Raw genomic sequence first — 25,804 nt, 5'->3', positions numbered from 1 at the left:
GACAGAAGATTTTATAGATAGACATTCAAGGAATTAAAACTCTTAACAAGGGCTCAAAAACTACAACAAAACAACTAACTGCTATATTAAAAAGATACAAATAAACACACATCTCATCTGTTGCAATGAATTTGATATGTTCAAATAATTCAGTTTATAAAACTGAGCTGCATTTCTACTTGGTCGTGATTGGATGAAACAGATGGCAGTGACAATGATTCCAGGAAAATAAAACCAGTTTACTGTCTAATAAATCTATATAATGCATTGAGTGATACAAAAACTGTATTCAGCTTATTTTTCACAGTTGTATTGTTATTAACAAAGGCATGTATAATAATGGTATGTCCCAGTTTTTCGGATTTAAACTTTTTAATTTAGGTTTTACTGAACTGGTTTTTGGATGTCAAAAACAGCTGAAAGTGCTAAAAACGAACCGATCATAAGACTTGCATCCCTAAAAGAAACCCTGGTTATTATCCAAGATCTCTACGAAACTGCGTTGTCCCTCGAATGTTGCTAATCCTTCATCATAAAGCAACACCGTGTTGGATTGCTTCATCTTCAACAGTCAGGTGCCACATAGGGTTCTGTTGACAGAACAGAAATGGAGAAGGACAGTCTCGGCATGGATGACATCAACATAATTGCAACTATTCTGCTTATAATTCTGTATTGCACTTCTTTTGTAACCAAACTGTTGATGGTGGTTGCCAAGTCAGTATGTTCTTTGCCACTAAGACTTCTATGTCAACTACTTACTCTAGTCACTGAATTTACAGACTAATTGTCAGATTTTTAAAAGATTTTATGTCATACATGTTTAGACATGCTCTCCTGAAATTTACTGGACAGGTACTGTAGCATTTTGCAGACCAACGGGTGGCGGTTCACAGTGACTTGTATCTCCCAAGTAAAAGTAGCTTCTGTGAGGCTTCTGCAATTTTAAATACATCTATGCAGAAGGGTGATTTACTATTTTGCATTGTCTGTTGCTGGATATTCATTTCAGACAGTGGGCTGCTTTAATCTTACAGTGATCGAAGACGTTGATGTGACGCTTTGTGTTCTTGACATTGCATTTTAATTTTATTGACAGATCTGCTAAAGAACGTAAAGTGAGAATCTGGAAGGATTACGTGGCTCCCACTGCTAACCTTGATCAGAAAGATAAACAATTTGTTGCAAAGGTAAGGCTTGTGTTAAAGGCACTGAAGGTTGATGCAGTATTTGTGTACAGTAAGTTTTTAGGTTGCACTTTGATAAAATACTTCCTTGTGGTAATGAAGGTAGGCATGCATTTTATTAAAGATCTGAGTTCTTTTTTGGGAATAATCGCTCCCGCTAGAGAATAAACTGACTGTAAATTACAGCTTTTTGAAGTCGTCAACAGCACTTAACCTTGAAAAATCCCTTGCTGCTAGATAAAATGTATCAATGGTTTGCATTATTGCTGAGTGAACTCTTGTCTAGTTTGATATCTTTAATTACAATAGATTTGGAGATTGCCGTACATTGATAGTAAATGTGACTTCATTGTAAAGTTACCATAGTTTCGATGTAGTGTCCCCAATGACTCACCTAGCTAAAGCACTGCTACTTGGGAGTTACTTGAAGTTGTAGAGAAACGAACAAAGACATTTAATTTCTAGTGTCCGTTTTTATGGTTTAGCCATGGTTTGTATTACAACAGAATGATGTTTGTTTCCACAGTCATCACCTGTGCTTTGCTTGTGTAGTGCTTAACTTGCCTTGGGTTTCATATGTAATTGCAACCCAGCTTGTCCCTCGCCTCTTATTGTCTGCAGTGTACCTAGTTATGATGAATATTGGATGATAGTCACTATGAACACTTACATGAGAGCTGTTAAAGACAGATACTGGAATTTGAAAAGGAAGTGCAGGTTTACATTTATAGCCACGGCAATCTCAATTGGCAAATGGAATTGTATGCCTGTTAAATCTACTGCAGTGCATGCGGTCATGAATACTAGTTAGAGGATTATGACATTGCTCTCTTGTATATCAAATACTCATTAATTTGTTGCCATATGACCGGTAAAATAATATTTTCACTATATAACCGCTGGTTTACTGCATCAGTGCACTCAAATTATGTTTAGTAATTTTTATATAAATGAAAGGTCAATGATCATGTTTCACCTATGGTTGATGACCAATTATAAAACGACCACTAGATGGTGCTGTTGTAATATAAAATCCACAGTAAACTGAAGACATGCCATTGCAGAGCTAACCTAAGCGTCCTACATATGCAGCTGTTCATCAGCTTGCATGTTATTGATTTTATTTTGTTCTTCGAGGGGATACGTGAATCAGAATAAGACAGATTGTAATGGCATTTTATAAATAGGTGAGGAAAGTAACAATAGGGTTGTTTGTTTTTTTTGTAAAGAATTTGAATTTTGTAAACCCTTTTAATGCGTAATGTCAAAATACAGTGGCATTGTTTTTAAATCAAACTCTATCCCACAATCTATTATGTCTTGCCTGATGCTGAACAGCTTTTGATCTATAGACTGTGCTGTTGAAAGTGTCTTTCATCTCTCAAATTATTGCTGGAGAAAGTGGCAGCTTGATTAGTTCAATGGTGTCATTGAACAATGTAATACTTTCGACAAAATTAATCTTCCAGTGACTACTTCTGTTATTAGAAGGGGCGGAGGAGGTGGGGCCTGTACAAAATGAATACATGAAGACCAATTGTTCTTGTCTAAAGTGTTTCATTTTAAGATTATGATGTCCCTGGTTTAAAAAGAGAAAACAGATTGGAATGTCCTTTCTGCAGTGTCTATCTGGAAAGCCAGAAAGACTTGACAGGCTATTAATCATAATACTGCAGGAATGTGATTTGTCCAATTTGGGGATAATACTTCCAGACAGGAAATCCTGCTTTCAATTCATGATTATGCCGGCTTCACACACGCAGCGTCTTTTAAAGTGCTTTGGGGCAACGAGAATGTGTGACTCTGACTATCACGACAGTCAGAACTTGATCTAAGGGTGCCCAGAAATGTAGTATGAATCCAGTATTAAAAGGAAGAAAATATTATAGAATAGTACTGTAGCCATTGTGAAAGACCTGCTAGCAGTGCCAAAAAGGGGTGTGGTGTCTTTATATATATATATATATATATATATATATATATATATATATATATATATATATATATATATATATATAGCATGCATGTATGTATATATGTTGGACAGTTGGCTGCAACTTGAAGAAACCTTTGTTTTTAATGAATGCGAGAGAAGCTTAATAGATACCAAGGGTTATATATTGGTCCTGCTAGGATAGGCTTTTACAGAGGGGGCCTGACTGGAAGCTGAAATGGATTTTTGCCTCCCTGTGGTTTCATTTCTGCTGTGTCAAAAGGCAGTAGGTCAGCATAGAGACAGGTGGATGATAAAACTGCTAATGCCATTCCTGGAGTTGAGCTGAAAGCTAATGTAAGTCCACCTTGGCTTTTGTGATGGAGGTGATTGTTCTTGGATAAATAGAAGGTATATGCAAATTTTAAAATCGCTGACCTGAAAAGATTCCCTGATTTGGGTTTTGTGGCAGATTGTATGGCACACCAGTATCTGTTTATTTTAATTGTCAGCAAAAAGTATGTTGGATCTTCGTGTTGCAACTTTAATTGGCTGTTTTGTAAAACTTGTTTACTTGCTAGCCAAGTCAATGTCATTTTGTGCAACATATAACTACAGTGAATTGCGTTCAATAACTTGGTGGTTTTAGGCTGCATTCACACTGGGTCCGTTTCAGACCGACTCGGTCTGGCCTGGTTTGTTTTGTTTGAAACAATTTATCAGTGTGCCTGCTGTTCATACTCATCTGTGAGCAAAAGGACAGAGTTTGTTTGGATGCAAGCTAAAGGTTTTATTTATTTTTTGTTCCTTTTTTCCCATTTGTTTTTTCAGGAAAGTTAGTTTGTGTTCACAATCCACTTTGCAAGTGCACTTGGTCAGTTTTTAAGCGGTCTGAACTGGATGTTTGCGATATCCTGCAAGACTTGATATCTTGAAAGATGGCAGCTATTGGTGTGCTGCTCTGGCTTTTGGTAGCATGTAGGTGCTTGCATATTGCTGTGGAGGAAAAGCATGGGAATTATGGGAGTACTATGCTAATTTAATACATGTGTTGAATGCCTATTGTAAGAGAATAGTGCAGTATTCAGTTATGCAATAATGCACTGTTCTACTACTGTAGGCATTAAACAAAGTAATTTGAGGAAAGACTAATTTTTATATTTTTGCACTGTTTGGCTTGGATTTTGGTGTCTGACCAAATTTCTGGCACTATCCATGCAGTTTAGCAGAGTTCCACAATGAAAAACGGGGATGTTTGTTTTTTCAAGTCACTGACACAGTAGCAACTCCTGAAGCCGTTAAAGTAACAGTGTAATAGCTGTATAAAAACACTGAGTCAAATTAAACATCGGTTGTTTTTAGGGTCGATCATAACTCATTATTTCCTTTTATATGGTCATCTAGTCAATATGTTAAATATACAAAAAGCCGTCCTAAAAAATAGATCAGTTGTTACAAATTAAACAAGTATTAAACCCATAATCAGAATGGTTTAAATAAGTAATCCGTAAGATTTGGTTTTGTATGGAGCTAACACAACCTAATAAAGTACTCTGCTAACTTACTGAGCACACAGGTACAAAAAATACTAACATTTATTAATGTTTTTTGCTCTACATGTTTCCTCAGAATATGAATTAAACTATGCGCAAAATGCTTACATCAGAGTCAGGTTACCTTGTATAGTTCGGTAGAATTTCCTGTCAAAGATTGATTTTATTGATTTTGGTGCAAGGATTGTGAAAGTCTCCCGTAACTTGATAGAGACGATGATGATTCAGTTTCATTGATGTAAAAAAAAAAAAAAAAAAAAAAAAAAAAAAAAAGCAGCTCCTTATTTAATTCAAACTGAATACAAATGGTGAGTGAAGTTAAATTGATTTAATTAAGTTGTAATTGAGAGGAAAATATTGCAAAACGGGTCGCTAATATTAAATCTGTGAAAAGCTATTTAACAGTTAGCTTTTTCTGTTAGGTTTGAATAAAAAATAGCTGCCTAATATTGTTTATGTATGTATTTAAACCATTTTTACATTATCAGTGAAACAGGTTTATCGTCACATTCAAGGTACGGGAGAGAAAACAAGTGATCTTGTTTCACAATCAATGCTTTTCCAAGAGTTTAATGGAGAAGTGAAGAGTCGGCTCAATAATTTCAAAGGGAAACGACCCTACATATACAGTAAAAGTGAAAACATGTATTTGTACAAGAATAAGTTATATAATCTTCCCAATATTAAATGACAAATCCACAAAACAAATATGGGAAGTTGGATGTGATTTGACAGTGATTTGGCCCCATTTTTGTAGTTTTGTTGAGGTTCAACAGGTTACAAGTACAGATTTCAATCAAACTTGGCTGTTATTACCATGACACTCTGGATTAACCTCTTAATGCCCTTCAGTATTGCAGTACATGGGTTGATATTTCAATTATTTCGAAAGAATGTTGTAACATTCTCTGGTTGAATAGCCATTTATAATCTTTCAACCTCTTGAAGAATGTAACAAATTGAATTGCACTGAATCCTGTAAGTTTTGGCTCGCGTGTTCAGTTGTCTGACTAGAAAGGTGAAATTATATATATATATTTTTTTTAAATAAATGTGCAGTGCCCGTGTTTTACAATTTGACTCTCATGGGGTTTTTTGTCCATACAAAAAGTAATTACTTTTTTTTTTTTTTTTTTTGCCTTTCTCAATCTAGGTAATGCAGATAGTGAATGCAGATGCAATTGTAGTGAAACTCAATTCTGGGGAAAACAAGACCATCCATCTATCAAGTATCAGACCTCCCAGAATAGAGGGAGAGGCAAACCAGGTAAGAAGTATAGTTTTTTGGTGTGTATTTACTGTGAAGGATATTAAATTACGTTTGGATCACAAATCGTTTATTTTCTATATTCTGCTGTTCACAATACAACAAGCTATAAAATGCATTATGTAGCAACCATGTTTAAGCTGTTTACGTATTCTCCAGTACGTATACATCAACATCCCCGAAAGGGGCACTTGCATGAGTTTGCTAACCTGCGCCCTGTACCTACTAGAGCTCGGTTAAGCCTCCAAATAGCAATTAATTGGGCACGCAAAATATAATAATTTGAAAAAATATCTGATTGTGCAGCCCACAGAAATTTTCGCCACCCCCCGCCCACACACACACCAATGTGATTATTTTAATATTGTTGCTGTTCACTAAAAGCTTGTGCACAACAAGAGGTAATTACCTGTAATTATAGCTTTGCACATGGTACTGTTGGAGTACTGGCATAAAAATTTATCAGCTGTGGGCAGCACTAATTGTACTTGCATTGACTAGATGTGGCCATCAATCAGGAAACCCAGACAAAACACGCACCCCGGTTTGAAAAATACATCGTAAAAAAGCACAGTATTATTCCCAGGTTTAACAGTTCACTTTGAAACTCCAAAGAAGCGCAACCTATATACAGTCAGTTTTCCTCAATGTGCACAATTCTTGTTGATCTGCTGTGGATCCATGGCACGCTTTTTGTTTACATCGGATACACAGAGGGACGTACTTACAAAGCATTTTCAAAACTGATTTGCTGGTAGTCAGGATTGGACTGGCAAATCGGATGGTAGTTAGCACTTAAGCAAGAAAAGAAGATTTAATAAAATTCAATAGATGAAAAAAAAAATTCCATTACAGATGGTTTCCAGTAGAAATGCACCTTCACTGCCATGCTGTTTGTAATCTGTGATGTAGCTCTTTCATGCCTACAAATCTGAATTGAAATGGTATACTCCATAGATTGGGCTATTGGGAATGCTTTTGTTTTTGTTCTCACACACACAAAAAATAAAAAATAAAATTCTAGTTGAACAATACTCTGTCAGCATGGCACAACTAATCTAACTTGAGTTGATGTTACATTTTTTGGTTAAATGTCTGTGGTAGTTTCATGGCTGCTGAAGATACTGTAACTGAAGCCCAAAACTTGGCCCATCAGTTTTGTTATATGCAGTAATCAGAGTGGCCTAACAGTGGTGCTGTTGCTGTAACAAGCAGCTTGGTTGGGGAGCTGGAGTGTTGCAGTGAATGAGATAATTGCAGAGTCACCATATGGCTCCCCTACTGCATATTTTATTTTTGTTTGTTTTTTTTTTATTATTTTCTTTCTCCAATCTTTTTTTTCCCCCCTATCACAGCTAGCCAGATGTTCAGTGATTTGTATAAAGTTAAAGCCAGAAGTGTGAAAAATAAAATATTGTCAATTTAAATGGTATACTTTTAGATGCATGTGTGGTGGTTTTGGTGTTCTCCTGTGTGTTTAAAAGGTGGATTTAACTGAACATTCAAAACACAATGCCTACCTACAGTATGTTGCAATCAAGCCTGTGGCTAAAGCCACTATAAAATGTGACCATTGGTTTATGGTTAACAAAACCCACTATTGCTTGTCGGTTTGGTGCATGAATAAAAGTGCAGTTTCCTTTCTGTAGTACTGTTCTATTGATTTACAAAAAAAAGTAAATGCTAGTTATACTGCAGTGATTCTACTACCATTTTCACATAGAAATGCAGCTACTGTGTTGTCTCAAACTTTAACAGGTATGGCAAGTACAACTTTCAAACCTGTCAATCAGCAGATTGTTCTCATGGCAACAACAGACTGTTCTCGTGCAATCTGAAACGCTGATAAGACCTGACACAAAGATGTGAAAGAATTAGGTGCCAGGGCACAAGCAATGATGATAATAATACTGACCCTAAAGCTGGGGTAACACTGCGCGATTTTTGCAATCGGGAGACGCAGCGCCACTCACACTTACCGATTGAGCTACGATTTCTCACCGTAGATTGGGGACTGCAAGCTACACACACTACACACAGATTTCTTGTCGCGGACTGCGCCTATTTTCATTGCAGAATAGTAGACATCATTCGGGGGAATCGTGGACTCAAGCGAGGAGGCGATCACTGTTGTCTGTGCATTGTTTTGAACAGAAAAAAAGAAGAAAACATGGAGAAGATCCATTTGGACGCGCAATTGGCTTAATAGACGTGGCCAGTATGGACTGATGATGCAACTCGAGTCGAGGTGCAACCAAAATAATAAAATCTAACCTGTTCAAAAAGCGCAACACTCGCTCGTAGTACAAAATATTCATTAGATTAAAAGATTGGCGTTGGACATTGACCGTCAAGGAATCTTCATCAGAATACCAAATTCTAATGAATAATTTGAAGACTTTTAAACTAATAAATATTTTGTACTACGAGTTGTGTTTTTGAACATGCTACAATACAACTTTAATAGTAGGCTACTACAAGTTTGTTACAGGTTTAAATATGCAACAACGTAATCTACATTCTCTCTGTTTCTCACACACACAGACGTATGCAGCAGAAGCCGCTGGTAGATTACAAAAACGATTAATTAAACTTGGGCTTGGTAGTTAACTTATTTTTTTAATAAAATTATATTCATTTAAACATTCAAGACACCATATATATATATATATATATATATATATATATATATATATATATATATATATATATATATATATATATATATATATATAATAGTTGTCTGTTCTTTGATTAAGTTAATGTTGACCTTTTTTTTGGCTTCATTCAGCTCCCATCGGTCTCACTCGGCCATTGAAAGGTTTTCTCTGCCTTTTTCATCTTTTTGATGTCAGACAGGGTCAAGGCACATCATGGCTCCATTCATGCCACAAAGTAATAAAAAAACACATTCAAAAAGAAACATGTAGCTACTGTTTTATTTATTTATAAAAAGAACAGTGAGTAAGATGTCTGCTAAAGTGCTTACAGTGTTTGTTTTATTTGTCCGTGTTTTATTGTGTGTGTTTAACAGGACATCTGTAATTGCAGTCCACAGAACAACCTATAACGCTGAACAAAAAAAAAAATGTTTTTTGTTCCTGGGTAGTAAGTGTTATTTCCTAATTGCTTATGCCTCAAAAGTATAGAAAATGGCTATTATTCCCCACAAACTTTGATTTTGTGACCAGGACAGTGATATTTCAAAATATCACTATTTCCAATGGGAAAACGGGCAAATGTGTGTCTTTTTGTTCACACAAAGTCAGAAAAAAACAACATATGAATCCAAATTAACATGTATTTATACTGAAGTAATACAAAGATGACTACAGAAGATTTAGAAGTGAGTAGTTTTTTGATATTTACAATTATACTGTAAATATAAAATGTTTTTTGAGACAAAAAATGGGATCTGTAATTAATTTTAAATATGGAGTTTTTTAACGTTGAATACACACTTTTTTTTATGGAGAAATGGTACGTTGTAAAATTGAGTTTTTTTTAATGCTATTAAAATAGATTACATTTTAGTGCTAATTTACAGTCCTTTATTCTTACCATTGTTTGTCTAAGTGGATCTATATAGAAAGTGTAACAATCCATCTATATGGAAAGAAAATAACAAACAGGTTAAAATGTCTTATAATATTGGAAGTTAAATATGAAATATGAGTGAAACATTAAATTTGGCTGTTTTAAACAGTTAAACGACTGGATTAACAATGGGTTAAGACGTGTAGTCAATTAAACGTAGATTTATGGCCCTAGTCAACACCTCTGTTTCAATGTGGGAATATGAAACTTGTGGGTCTAAACCTGCTGCCTGCAGGCTAATTGATTGTTATGCCTGTAGCTGATTTGTCTAAGTGAGTGTAGTATGTTACCTGAACCGACACCATGGTTCTAATGCAAGTGCTGCAATACATGAAAGGTGTTATGCATTTGAGTAATGTCAAAGGATGCTTGTACTGTAGCTCTCTGTAACCTCTGCACAGTACACCTGGTATTCGTCTGGCTGGCCTCAATACTGTCGCCAACAACGGAGTATCATTCTAAAATAGTTTTTCCTAATTCTTGAAACACCTCATTTTGATTTGTGTTATGTGCACAGATTATTATTTTAAACATCAAATATAGAAATAAATGCACTGATATCATCAAAATCAATGTTATTCAATCACTTTAAAATAGCTTGTAATTAAATACGTACAGAGCTTACCTCCATTGCTGTTTAAAACTCCTGCTGGATACTGCTTTACGTGATCTGCTGCAGTCACTTTTCTTGTTTACAGTGTGCACTATTTTAATTTCCCACATAGATTACGTATGACAATCGCTGCATGACACTGTGCATGGCAAATAGTGCACACAGTTTCGTTAATGTGATTATTGTTTGTTTTTGTATGAAATACAAATAATTTAAGAATATTGTAAAAATTGAGGTATTGGGTTAATTTCATGATTTCCGCGCAGCCCGATTTACATGGGGCCTTACTCATTAGTAATGTATTTTAAAGTGTATAGTATATGCAACTCCAGAACACAGATCTACAGAACAAGAAATTGGATCTAAAGCCCCTTCTAGGCTTTCTCTTGCATTATGTAATGGTTCGTCATTCTAAACTATCTCAAGAACCTTGACATTTTTATCATATTTTATCCAGTTGTGCACAAGTCAAACCATACTGTTTAAAAGGTTGGGTTTCTGTTTTTGATTTTAGGAGAACTAGAATCGTTGGATGAGGAGAAGAAGGCACATAATACACAGTGCTCAATATAAGGTGTGCTAAAGAAAAAAAATTGAAAAACCTTTTTTTTTTTACTAAACACAAAATATTGTGTTTCTATAAAATAAGACTGAGCTGAACTGGCATTTCTGTGCAGCAAATAAGTTTGGCTGTGATTCGGTATACTTTTATTAAAGGGATTGCAGTTGACCTGAAGATCAAGCACATAACAGTAGACACCTTTCTTCTCCAAGCTGAAGAGCAACATGCAGTGAAGTCAATTTCCTAACTGGGTGTAGCAATGTTGAATAAGCATTCACAAATAATGCTTTGAAAACACTCAGAACTGAAACCTCCCTTCATCTCCCCTGCTGTGCCAATCCCCACTTAGACGTTTTACGTTTGTTCTCCGTCTGCGCGGGATGCAAAGTTTATAGTTGAATTTACTGAAACACTTTGCATCTTTTGAAGTAAGTGAAAAGTCATTTTACAAAAATGTGGAGATTTATACTGGGTTATGACCTTGACTGAAGATGTCATTAGCAAAGGGGACCAGTTGTACTAACAAACAATAGACCAGGTTTTATTAACATTTTAAAACTAATAAACAATTACCATAGTGAACATTATCGTAGAATTTTGTTTTAAAACATAACACAATATATTCATAATAAAGTTGAGTTATTATCTAGAAACGTTAACACATTTAAAGCTTGGGACCCGCTGTCTGTAGCTTGGTGTTTTACATTTTCGTCTGCATGTTTTAAGTGATTGGAAGCTGAAATAACTTTTTTTTAAAACACACTTTTCTTATACCAATACAGTACTGGTGAGCGATAGTAAACTTGTTTGAAAACCAGGCTTTAATCACTGACAGGTACACAGGCGGTGATTCTGTGAGCGCTCCTGGACTCAAGCACCAACAGAGAAAACAAGGTCCCACATAGTGCAAATAAATCGCCTGTTCTGTCAATATATACTGTGGATGCATAACTTATTGCAGAGTTTTAAAAATATAAAATCCATTTATACAAAGTCTCCCAGCTTTCTTGAAAAGATCTCAATTTTTTCTTTTGTGTTTGTTATGCTCTCATTAGTATTTATAGTAGATTTAGCGTCAATTAGTTCTTGCAGATTCTTCTGTACTTGCTGAAGCGGTTTTCTTGCACTGCTAATTAAAAAAAAAAAAAAAACAGCCTAACAATTTCATCACGAGGGGTATAGTGAAATGTACCGTCTTTAAATTGGGACTTCAATGAAGACTGAGTGTGTATGCGAGTACAGTAATTGTTGTAGATAGGAGTTCATAGCCACGCAGCATTTTTGTAAATGGCAACACATGTAATGTAAAACAAACATTTTACTTGTGTTATCCTTGCCAATTTCAGGCGGAGCGCCATGGTCGGCAAGTTGACACAGCTAAGAATTTTTTTCTGCCTTTTTTTCAGCACGGAGTACGGTTAGTCGCTCAGTAACGAGGTGCAAACAGGTGATTGATCGATCTGTATGAGCGTTTACAAAGGTGCTTTTGAGAAAAAAATGTAAATCTAAATTCATAAGTGTGTATTTAAAAAAATCTAAGCTTAATAAAAAATCTAAGTTTTTTTTTTTTTTTTTTTTTTTTTTTTACATTTTTTAATTTTTTTATTTATTTATTTATTGACCCCAACTGTTGTTGATTCCAACTTGGGCACTTCATATAAGGACTAACAGGTTTAAATCAGGACTACAAAGTTTCAAAAGGTACTAGTCCTTTGAACTAGTTTCTAACCCTGGCTAGAATAACTGTTTTGTCACTTCAGTGATACTTATTTCCCTACATATCTTTAAATGCTCCATACAAAGCAGCCATTTTTCACTAGTTGCCAGTAATGTTTTTTATTTTCCCCTGAACTCCAATTTGGTTATACCCAGTCATTGAGTTTTTAGTGAACTGTAGAATCTCGGGACAGAGCATCCATTTTAACGGTACTATGGTTTATTGTAAAGTCTGGTGTTGCTGTGAAGCGAATACCCCGAAAATGCCGTGTCAATTTTAATATAACTCTGACGTGGTCGAGTCGTACGGTAGTAAAGACACAGGATGTCCTGAGTCTTGTCATTTTACAGAAGGCCTGATTTTGTTCTGTTAAAAAAAATCGGAGCACTTCTGAGAATTGGCTGGGATGAAAAGGAGTGGATGGTTCGCATGGGACTGAATTTCTCAGGTGTCGGTAAAAAGTCAGAAACCACCTGTTTTGTGATGATTTTTAGTCTTGTGCGACACAGGCTTTAGTTCATTTTTAACTGTTGAAATTATAGTGTGTGTTCTGGCACTTTTTTTTTGTGGTGGGGGTGGGGAGGGGGACTCAATCACTCAAGTAGGTCTTTTTTGCATAGTTAAGCTGTATTTGATTCTAATATGTCCCTCTGTGGTCCATTTGTATACTTTGGAAAGGCTTTACTGTAGGTTAGGTTCTGCTTGTTAAACTGTCTTGTCAGATGAAATGGCTGCTTTAAAACTGAGTCCACTGTTTAAAATAAGCCTTCATGCATTGCCTTGCTTGCTTATTGTTTTTTCAAATGCATTAAGGGGGTAGTTTGCTTTCATGAGGCAGGGAAGCCCAGAGAGCAAACAAGATTTTCTTGCCAATACCAGCTGATGAAATGCAAATCCTTCTAAAATGGTAGACTTCCAATTATGTAGATTCAACAAGGAATCAGAATTGGTAATGAAAGTGATTAAGAAGGGTTTTTGTAGGAAGTGCTGGGTTAGAGCAGCTTGATTTTCTTGTTTTGTAATTGGGCTTTGCTAATAAGATTTGAATAACTCTAGGGTTCCGAAATTAACTTGTTACTGTGGATTTTTTAAAAAAACAAAAAAAACAAAAAAAAAAACTTTAATCTGAAAAGAATGTGTCAAATTTAAACATTCCATTTTATATACCCCTCCCAGTTATGTATTCTGACAAGACAACCAGGAATGCTGAGTATTCCCCTAGCATTTCTTACACTGACTGGTTGCTACAGTACATTACTGGATTGTTCTGTGTCCTTGTCAGTCAGTGATCAATGAGCAGCAATGTGTGACATGTAAACATTTCATCCACATTGAACCTGTAATAGCAGATCAATAATGTACAGCATGGCAGCATTTTAAGCACCAAAAACTAATGACTTTAAATAATATTTTTTATTATTATTATATTATTTTCTGCATTGCATTTTTTCTTATGTGCAGTAGATTTTGCTTTACATGGAACTCGACCAATATGGGTGTCTTCATTTCATGCTTGGCTATCCTGCATGTGTGATTTTATTGTTTTGTAATGGTTTTGTATCCGAATAGGAGCAGCATTCCACAGATGGAATCTTTGGCCCATAACCTGCATGTAACAGTGTTCTTGTAACCAGGTGCATTAAGTCAGTAAGGTTGACTGTGTGTCGTAATGCAGACTTTCAGAGCTTCGGTTTCTGCAGGTCTTCGATCGATTTTTACAATGTCACGAGAGTGATTAGTCTTGTGATCTTGATCTTTTAACTAATAAATCGGCAAGGAAAAAGCTAGGATGTGATTGACTTCATTTTCATGCTTTTGTAAAGAAAGATGATCGTGTGCACAACACCAGCTTTTAGAACCAATTTTAAGTAGCATTTGTTTGGGTTGTACCAGGCTGCCACTATTCATTTCTGGGTTATTTATTGCAGTATCATCCTTTTTTAAGAATTTGAGACTGTTTGCAAACAGTTTTTACTCTTTTTTTTTTTTTTTTTTTTCCCATTTCTTAATTTCCCTTTGGGTGTTACATTTTAAGACGGTCTGGTTTATTTTATTGTATCCTCTACAAACCTAGAGCCCTGCGGTTAGGCAATTTGCCTGCAGTTCGTATCACAACTAACATAGCATGAATTCAAGAACAATAATCAATGGCTTTTCCAGCACATTTTAAAAAGCATTTAAACAATTGTTTCTTCTAATTTAACCAACATTTATAATATGTAATGGCATAATTGAAAACTGTATTTTTCTGTAGTCATGGTTCCTTACTTGATTTCCATTGTATTTCTTTTAATCTCCTCTAGCTGAATATTGTATTATGAGAAAGCTGTCTTGAGGCATTCAAAGAACAGTGTTGGATGTAAAACTAAGTTGATCTGACTCGTGGCTTTTGGTTGAGTAGTCAAGAGGAGCACTTGTGATTCAAGATGAAAGTGTCTTATGTTATAAATGCAGTGCAGGTTTCATGTTGTGGCTGCTTTCCTTCACATGACTGATTTAATGCAAGTGGCCTCTTTGACATGTATTGTGTAACTGTCTTCACGGTCACTTGGACTAAACAGTCCCCTGCTCTTCCCAGTCAGTGTATACCAGAAATTATTCTTTACAGAGCCTTTTAACATGATAATTCAGGTTTCACGTTATATCAGATTTGCATCTCCCAGTTGCACGTTTTTGGTTTTAGTTACAAATAGCTACTCCACCCCCCGCCCCCAGGAATTTTAAATGTGTATTCATACACCTATATGCCCCAAAATACTGCCCTCAAAGGGTCCTGCCCACTACAAAAGAAGGAAGAGGCAGAGATCATGAAAAAGTGTTTAGAATATCAATCAGTATTCCATTGGCTTTGTTTTATTGCATATCTTTTGGTACATATTTTGATTAGTTTTATGTACTCCAGCTTGGTGTTCATGCCAGCATAATAGAAAATCAATAACCCACAAGTTTTCTGCTTGCATTAGACTAGCAGTTGAATTTATTGTACTCTCATGTGTTTTTTTTTTTAATTCCATAGTCAAGCCAAATCCAAAATAATATAATATTTATCTGAATATTTATCATTTGGGCTTTTTATAAATAGTTAATATTTTTGTGTAGTCTGAAAATACAAGCTTGAGATCCATTTAAAACCCAATGGAAACAAGTGATGGAAGTCAGTTTAACTGCATAAAAGCACTGTCTTTGGAGATCTTGGTGCTTGTTCCCAGGGTGTTTGGACTGAATAAAATGAGGCTTGTCAGTTCAGCACACATGCAAGTAGAGAGGAGAGGGGAGGGCAGTTTTATTTATAAACATGACTTCCATGTACTGTAGTTCTCCTGTCAGTTATCCCTAAAAAGAAACCAATAAAGTATAATCTGTTATTCTTTGATCTGGAGCCAGAGAGAGAAATCTGTTAATTGATCCAGCAGTGGGTTAGAACATTACATTCTCCTTTCCACATCGGCTGATGCCGATTTGTCCAGAACTGAATTTATTCTGCATTTTTTTGTGCAGTAACTACATTTTCTATTGCTAGCCTGATGGTAGATCAAGATGGGTGCAAAGATTACACATGCTGAAATTGGTAGTTGTACATTTTAGCCCTTAATTAGCACTTGACCTTCTTCTTGAGAGTTGACGTAAACCTGTTTTTACCTACTACTTATACGTTTCTATTTTATCCAGCCATCCCCTCCTCCCAGTCCCAAACAAATTAATCACAGTGTTTCTTTGCCCAGCGGGAACCTTGCTGCTGCTGCTGCTGCTGCCAGTAGAATATGATGTATTTTGCTGTTCAAGCTAAGCTTTGTCTCTTATTCAGCAGAAGCTGCAAAAAAAAAAAAAAAAAGAGGTGAATCAGTGTGTATACATAAGAACTTATGTAACCAAATCAGGAAGCCTTGCCATCTAAGAGGCTACATTAGTATGCTAGTTGTACATTTCTTCCCTTTTGGCTGTGTCATTCGCTTGTTCTGTTTCATTGTAATTACACAGGTCCCTGAGTTTTCTTTACATTAAAATGTCAAACATTTGCAGTAAATTGTGAAAACGCACAACACGATCCAGCACAATTGGGATAACATAACTGAAGAAACCTTTATCTTACCTAATTTGTTAGTGTACAAGAAACCATGTTTTAGTTTGCAATACAGTATTCAATAAAATGCCCTTGAAATTTCTTGAAGCTAATTTATCTACTTTAAGACCCATGATGCAGAGAAGTGTGCTTGAAATGGGTATCCTTTTTCTGTACCACATTGATCCTTGTTGGTTATGATTTTGTGATTAGTGCCTTATGTAAATTTTGAGGATTTAAGTAATGTGCTACAATGGCTTTAGAACAAGCTTGTGTGCAGAAATCCCAGCTTATTCTCTGACTCGCTATGACTCTGGGCAAGGTTCTGTCCTACAGAGCTATACCCAACTGGAAATGGCAATGCGTGTTTTTGTTGTGTTGCTAATTTGATATATAAGATATATTATATACATACATACATACCACCTACTAATTAGATTAGTATATATATATATAATTATGTATATATATATATATATATATATATATATATATATATATATCTATGTGTGTGTGTGTGTGTGTGTGTGTGTGTATGTATGTATATATATATATATATATATATATATATATATATATATATTATATAATATATACATATATATATATAGATATATATATATATATATATATATATATATATATATTTATTTTATTATATTATATATATAAATAAAGCATGACATCAGGTAGAAGAATTGACTGTTCTAGGCCTTCTAGGAACCATGTTACCCGGTTCCTGGAAAGGGTTAATTACACAGTTTTTGCCCCTAAAACACTACAAACTAATATGCGTGTGTTTGTGGCTGTAGGGAGTGCAAGCCAGCTGACCGCAACACATTTTGTATTTTTTTTTTTTTTTTATGGTCTGTTTGAGAAATAAGCTTTGTTCAACGGCTGACCCGCTTTAGTACAAAGCTCACGTCACATACTGTTTTACATAATGGTAGCATTGCTCTTAAATTACTGTCGCTGATTCTTTGGCTCATCATTTCACCATGGAATCTTGTGCAATTAAATCACTTAAACTCCTGACTCTAACAAAATCTGGCAAAAGATAACCTTGGTTTGTTGGAGTTCACAAAAACAACTTTTTTCACCTTGGTACAGTAACCTTTTCACATCCTTGTTTAATACTTGTTATTTTTGCTGCATTACAGCCCTTCGTTAAAGTTTTCAGGGCATTTTGTTAATGACATGTGCAAGACACAAACCTTAAGTGTATTTTTATTTGTTGCTGTTTTTGATCTACATTTCCTAAGCAGTTGTTCATTTTAAGCTAGTTTTTTTTTTACACAGCAATACTTGCACGTTTGGTCTCCCAATTCTCTATGCTAATGATTAATATAATATTTCTACAGTAAATAAAGTACTGGTGTTCAAACTAAACAACTTCTCAGTCTAATTTCCGTTTCTGTCTCCGTTTTTGATACAGTATCTGAACTGAAGAAAAGCTGTTCTGACACTTTATAACGCAGACATCTTATTCAGAATTTGTTTTATAACTAAAGTACTTTGCCAAATAATTGGCATTCTTTCCTAATGTATTTACTTTTTTGCTGCAGAGAAGCTGCAGCTTTCTCTGGGAGACGCAACACTTCAGCCCCCCTCCGGCAGCATATTTTTTTTGTAAAAAAATATAGCATTGATGACATGGTGCTTTATGCATGGTTAATTCACGGAAAGTATAATTTTTGCTTTACTATATGTGCCTTGTAAAGAGGGAGATACTTTATTTTGTATTTTAGTCAGATATGTGTTGTGTCCCGCGATGCACCCCACCCCCTCTCCTGTTTATAACACTCTTTGGTTATAGCGCTCATTGTGTGTCCCTCGAGACCCACACTGTAGCGTGTGTGTGTATATAAAATAAAAAATAATCATTTACACCAGATTATGATTAGGACACATTAAAAGGAGAGCAATACATTAAAACTGGTAAATAAAAAAACATAGCTGACTATTTATATGAAATACAATGCTCTCACAAAAGGAGACAAATCTACATCACTAATACAAAAACTACTAACTTTAGTAAAATTACTCATAGCAGCGAGTTTTTACAGACCCTGTGCACTTCCTGATTCCTCTCTGTCCACAACAAAGGCAGACTGTCTCCGCCTCCTCTACACTCTCATTGGCCGGAATAACGGCTGTCTCAACTCTTGTTGGTCAGGCATCGTTTCTGCTGCCTGTTCTGAAGCCTTTAGTAGTGTCGGTGCTAGCAATGGAATACAGAAAAAACACATTATTGTTATCTAAGTTTTAGTTTTTTTTTCTCAATTTCATTGAAGTAATTTTTCACATTTGTCTGTCAGTATTCATTAATGAGTGTAACTCTAAATTTAAGTTAAATTAAATGAAGAACTCTCCCTTGTTTCCTATACTCCCGCTTAAATTCCGGAAGCGTCTGGCCGGCTCATTACATAATGGGATATGTGTAGGATCAAGTGGAGTTTACATTCAAACCACCAAGTCCTTTCTTTCATGATTTACAGTTTAATAAATGTGGCATGTTAGCAACTCATTTCAAGCTTGTATCACGATACACAAAGGTGTATCGTGTTGTAAAGTATCGCGATGCATTGATATGCATTCTCGCCCCTAATTAATAATGGTAAGTATGTATGGGTACATTAATGATACTTGCATGAATGTATATTCAATACATAGTTTGTAAAGACTGAATATCTGATGCTGAATCTCCTTCATATATTTTTAATTGGAAAAATGATGTGAACCACAGATTTAATGGCAAAAAGAGTGAAGTCTTGGCTTCTCTGAGCATCTTAACCCTACCAAACTGCCTACTGTAGTCTAAATTACCTCTTTGAGAAACTATGTGGTGGAAAGATTAACATATTTTCTTGTCATGTAATACAACTTTTTACTGCCAGCAATGCAGCGATCTACAGTAGTTCAAGTTTTGTCCTGAGTTAGGCAGACATCTTTTGGTTGATTTTATATATATATATATATATATATATATATATATATATATATATATATATATATATATATATATATATATATATATATATATATATATATATATATATATATATATATATATATATATATATATATATATATATATATATATATATATATATATATATATATATATATATATATATATATATATAATATATATATATATATATAATAATATATATATTATTTATATATATCGACTAGAAATCATCTTTAATTAAACTGAGACACTTAATTTGTTGACGACTGACTAATTAATTTCTGGTGAAACAGACTGACTCTTCAGCTAGTTCTGTCTTGAGTGTGATTTAAACAACTGTGACTTTTACTAGCCTTGGAGTATAATGCACTGTCTGCATCATTTTGTTCTAGAAGATGGGCATGACAGTCTTGTCATTATGCTAGTACAGTCAGTCAACGCTATACTCTTAACTTTTTAAATTGCTGTAGATGTGCTTCAGTATCTGCTTTCTTTTAAAACACCTGTTTCTAGCTCAGACTTGGTAATTCTCTAAGCCAGATGAGTTTACCATTAGATAAATTACCTTTGACAGCAGCTGCCTAACCTCTAATTTCTCTGCTCTCCTTCAGCCTTTTCAGAGTGCAGTGGACTTATTAGATATTAACAATTTCTTCCTGCTGGGGACATGGGGGCCGCATGATTGACATTCCACGGGCCAATGGTGCTAGTTGCTGCAGAATGTGGCATCATAGAAAACCTGAAATATATTTATTTAAGCGTTTTTTTTTTTTTTTTTTTAATAGGCAAAGCATACTGGGGTGACTTTACATCTGAGTGTATTTTTTTTTTTTCTTCAAATGAAGAGGTTTTTCTTCTGTTTTTGAAAAATGGCTTCTCAATATTTGCTTACCGGACTGTTTTTGACAGATTTTATTATTGTGTTCATGAATAATAACTTACCTTTCTGTATATAAAAAGGTAAGTTTAATGCAAATGTGTAGGGTTACATTTGAATCCTGGGTTATATAATCCATCATTTTACTTGGCTCTTGTTAAACTATCACTTTCATGACGTATTTATTTCCCTGCTGCCGTATGATTCAAGTGTAACCCTGCCTCTGTGTGTCAAACTGTCACAGGGCAGTAGTGGTTTTAGGCACACGCAGCCCATGCAATTGCATGTGGGGCCCAGGCAATAAGGGGGCCCCTGTTTTGGTGACTCGATTACTATTAAAAAAAAAACAAACAACTTCTATTGACCTCAAGTCTGCACCAGAACGAATGCCTTATTAGCCATTTCACCATTCTTTTTATCTATGCACCATAGGCAGAAAAAAAAAATACAAAAAACACTGCGCTGGGGTTTAAAGCCATGTGCAAGTTTGTCAGTATGTGCTGCGTAGTCATGTAACCCATGATTTAAGCAAACATGAGAACATTTTAAAAATGAACTAATTGATACACTACTAATTGATACACTGTGCACCAGATTTGAAGTAAACAAGATTATTCAGCTATAATTGCTGACTTTGTTGCTGCAAAAGCAAGAAAGGTTCATTTCTAACAGTCTCTCTTGTGTAGTCTGTTTATGTATTGTTATTTTTTGCGATTTTGCTGTTGTAAAATGTAATCCATTTTAATAGTCCTTGTTGCCCTGTTAGAAAGATGTGGTATCCTAGCATAGCGTTCCTGTTAAGAATAGGGGCCCTGGAATCAAGCTTTGCAGGGGGCCACTGTTAGATAAACGCTGCCACTGTCACAGGGTCATAATTGTTTTAGGAGTGATGACTTGCAGGAATGGAGACATGTTTGTAATGCAAATACAGCAATTTTATTTTTAAACCAATTAATGAAACAATTATTATTTGTGGTATTTTTTTTTTTTTTTTTTTTTTTTTTGATTTTCCCATGCTGATTAGCTTCATGGTGGCTTCTTGCTGAAATAAAAGCACCACAAACACTCCCACTGGAACACAACCTATATCACTGAATAAATGCTTCTCCACATATAGCCTATTCCCTTCCATACAGGTCATTTTATAGGTTATAAGTACTGTAATTTATGCAGACTAAAGGTGGACAACACATGTCATCATAAATGTTGTCACCTACACACTTTGAACATACCTTAGCTACATGGTTAGTCCATTTCAAAGTGCTCTCTGAAACAGTGGAAAGAATGTGAAGAAAATAATAATCTACTGAATGCTAGTCGTTTTAATGGATTTCTAATTCCAATCCAGTCCTTGTGTCATTTTAGTTACTTGAGTTAAGCCTCTGGCATTACTAACAAATGGATGTCTGCCCCACTACTATGTAAGCCTTTGGATTATGAGTCACTGATTTTGTAAGTGCTTCAAATAACCATTAAAATAGCAGTAACTATAATATCTCATAATTTTGCTAGCTGATTACTGATGCAGTCTTAAGGGTAGACGATTGGATTATTGACCATTGCTCTGCATTTAGAACAAACCATTCCAAAATATCTCTTTAACTGTGTTGTATAATTTGAATGTGCCATATTTATATTTTTTCCTAATTGCAGTATGAAGTACACCATAGTCATACAGTAAAGGGCTATTCACTATAGCGTTTTATTCGCCACGTTTTTTATGGGAGACGTTTCGCTGCTATTTTTGTTTTAGACTTGTGTGCAAATATCACAGACAAGATGGGGGAACATCTGATTTATGGCAGTGCAGAATATCCTGTTTGTGATAGGCAGCACAAGAACATGAGGAAATCGGAAAGTAAGCACTATTGCCATGTTAAAATAAATACACTGTTTTTGACTACAGGTTTGCGGTAAATATCAAATATGTAGCTTCTAGAAAGTGCATGTCATGAGATACCGCGGCCCATTATTAAATATAGACTGAACTACAAAACAAAATTGCGTATCTGATTATATCCAGTAGTGTACACAGGTAAGTGGTATTGTTTACTGCAAATTAAAATGGTTTTATTTCAATCCGTTTATGTTGGTATACGTGTATTTTCCCCCAAATAACATAAAAACACTGTGCTGTCTAATGTTACATGTGCAATGATAGTACCATCTTCCTGATTTTACTGTATTTATTTAAAAAAAAGCCAAACAAAATCAGGATTCGTCGAAATGACTATTGGTAGGGGTAAAACCTTGTGTGTGTATGTATGTAATATATACATACATACAGTGGCTTGCAAAAGTATTCAGACCCCTGACCAATTCTGTCATATTACTGAATTACAAATGGTACATTGAAATTTAGTTCTGTTTTGAGATCTTATTTTTAAACGCTGAAACTCAGAATCAGTTATGGTAAGGTGACATTGGTTTTATGTTGGGAAATATTTCAGTTTTTTATTTTTCTTAAATATTTCCCACTGTTGAAGGATCATTGGTAAGGCTGTGAATCTGAAGGAAAATGAAGACCAAAGAGCATTCTACAGATGTTAGAGATAAAGTAATACAAATGCATAGATTAGGGAAAGGGTACAAAATAATTTCCAAGTGTTTGGATATCCTACTGAGCACAGCTGGATCAATAATCAGGAAGTGGAAGCTGCATCACACCACCCAGGCACTGCCAAAAAAAGGCTGTCCCTCAAAACTCAGCGCTCAAAAAGAAGGAGACTTGTGAGAGAAGCCACAGAGAGGCCAACAATCACTTTGAAGGAGCTACAGAGTTCAGTGGCTGGGAGTGGGGTAATGGTGCACCAGTCAACCATATCAAGAGCTCTGCATAACACTGGCCTGTATTGGAGGGTGGCAAGAAAGAAGCCGTTACTCAAAAAGTACCATCTGAAAGCACGTCTGCAGTTTGCCAGAAAGCATGAGAGTGACCCAGCTGCAATGTGGGAAAAGGTTTTGTGGTCAGATGAGACCAAGCTGTAGCTTTTTGGCCAAAACTCAAAGCGATATGTGTGGTGCAAATCTAACACTGCCCATGCCTCAAGACACACACACATGGATGGAGGAAAATACTGCAAGAGAATCTGTTTCAGTCTGCTAAAAAACTGAAGCTTGGGAGGAAATTTACCTTTCAGCAAGACAATGATCCCAAGCACAAGGCCAAAGCAACATTGGAGTGGCTCAAGAACAAAAAGGTGAATGTCCTACACTGGCCCAGTCAAAGTCCTGATCTCAATCCCATTGAGAATCTGTGGCACTATTTGAAAATTGCGGTCCACAATCGTCGTCCAACCAACCTGAACAACCTGGAGCAAATCTGCCAAGAAGAATGGGCCAAAATCACTGACACTGTGTGCAAAGCTGGTACATTCTTACCCCAAAAGACTTAAAGCTGTTATTGCAGCGAAAGGTGGCTCTACCAAATATATTAATGTGTGGGGGTTGAATACTTATGCAAGCAAGAGATTTTAGTTTTTTATTTTTCTTAAAAATATTTCCCAACATAAAACCAATGTCACCTTGCAATAATTGATTTTGAGTTTCAGTGTTTTTAAAAATACCATTTGTAATTCAGTAATATCAGAGAAATGGTCAGAGGTCTCCAGACTTTTGAAACACTTCCGTGACCCCCCCCACCCTGTGTGATATATATATATATATATATATATATATATATATATATATATATATATATATATATATATATATATATATATATATTATATATATATATATATATATATATATATATATATATATATATATATATATATATACACACACACCCACCCACCCCCAGTGCCTTGCAAAAGTATTCAGACCCTTCCTATGGTGTCCCATTTTGGGAAATTACAAAATGATGCATTTTTTTAAACTTAATAATATTTTATTCAAAACATGAAAGCTCATACTGAAGACTAAGGGTAAGAAGTTACAGTAAATGTCAGCAAAAACTAAAGAGAAAAAACAAAAAAGTTGATTGCTTAAGTTTTCAGACCCGTCATCTCAATATTTTGTGGAAGCACCTTTGGCAGCAATTGCAACTTTGCACACCGGTTGGTGCAATTGTTACCATTTTGGCAGATTTGCTCAATCTCTCTCAAGTTACTTGGGGATCGCTTATGGACAGCAGTTTTCAACATTCGCAATGGGATTCAAGTCAGGACTTTGACTGGGCCACTTAAGGACATTTATCTTCTTATTGTTAAGCCAGTCCAGTGTAGCTTTGGCCTTGTGCTTTGGATCATTGTCCTGCTGAAAGGTGATTTTTTGCCCCAGTTTTAAGTCTTTAGCATTAGTATTTGCCTTTACTTTGCTCCATCCATTTTCCCTTCAATCCTAACAAGCTTTCCAGTCCCTGCTGAGAAGCATCCCCATAGCATGATGCTGCCACCATTGTGCTTGACTGTAGGGATGGTTTGATTGGGCATGTGCTGTTAGGTCCAATTTTGTATAGTCTGACCACAACACCTTTTGCCACATTTTTGCAGGATCACTCGGGTGCTTTTTTGTAAACTCCATGCGGGCTTTGAGATGGCTTATTTTTAATAATGGCTTCCTTCTTGCCATCCTGCCATACAGGCAGCTAGAGATGATGCTGGCGAGATGGAAGCGCGGTACAAGATGCCGTGGAAGCAAATGAGGATGCGTCATATTTTTCTGTGCAAAACCACGTATACACATCTATATGCTGCAGCTGACAAATTGGTATACAAAAGGAAAACCGTGTATACATGAATTCTGCGTTTGGCGAGTGTGTGTGTGTGTGTGTGTGTGTGTGTGTGTGTGTGTGTGTGTATATATATATATATATATATATATATATATATATATATATATATATATATATATATATATATATATATATAAAAAATTTGTGTGTGTGTATATTTTGCCATTAAAAAAGCCTTTATATTGATGTAAGTCACTGCAGGGTCAAATGTCTGTCTATAATATATATATATATATATATATATATATATATATATATATATATATATATATATATATATATATATATTTGTTTTGCATCTTCAGTATTTGCCATTTCCGTTACTTTGTTTTTAGCTCCAACATGGCATGTCCACCTCTGTTCAACCTGTGTCCTTAATTTATTAAATTAAACCCCTGAACAGTTCCTACGGTGGTACTTTTAATTATATGTAGAATTGAACACTTGCTATAGCTGCTAGATTCCATTTGCAGTTTTTGATTCTGTGGTTTCTGGTGGTAAAAGCTGATTTTTGGAGGAAAGGGTTCCCCCCTTTGTCTCAATGTCACATTCAGCCTTCTGCTATTAATCACCAGCAGATAACGAGGCTAGTTAACAAAATACCTTTCTGCAGCAACTGAAGAAGCAAGGGCCAAGCTATGATCTCAAACTGTCTTCATTAAGAGAAGTCTTACTTTGAAAAAATGACTTGAGGCACTGTTTGCATAATTGGTGTCACAAAGCTAT

At 35.3% G+C, this 25,804-nt stretch overlaps 1 protein-coding gene across 1 annotated transcript in view; it reads left to right on the top strand.

The window, feature by feature from the left end:
* Window positions 1-25,804, top strand: part of LOC121318188 (staphylococcal nuclease domain-containing protein 1) — a 188,219-nt gene that overhangs the window by 11,213 nt on the left and 151,202 nt on the right. The window contains exons 9-10 of the mRNA XM_041254602.1: window positions 1,100-1,190; window positions 5,827-5,940. Of these exons, the coding sequence (XP_041110536.1) occupies window positions 1,100-1,190; window positions 5,827-5,940 (205 nt within the window). The remainder of the gene's footprint in view (window positions 1-1,099; window positions 1,191-5,826; window positions 5,941-25,804) is intronic.

The sequence above is a fragment of the Polyodon spathula genome, chromosome 7 (genome assembly GCF_017654505.1).
Source record: "Polyodon spathula isolate WHYD16114869_AA chromosome 7, ASM1765450v1, whole genome shotgun sequence".
Classification (NCBI taxonomy): Eukaryota; Metazoa; Chordata; class Actinopteri; order Acipenseriformes; family Polyodontidae; genus Polyodon; species Polyodon spathula.
Note: the sequence above shows the minus strand (reverse complement) of the source record. Positions and strands in the feature narration are given on the sequence as shown.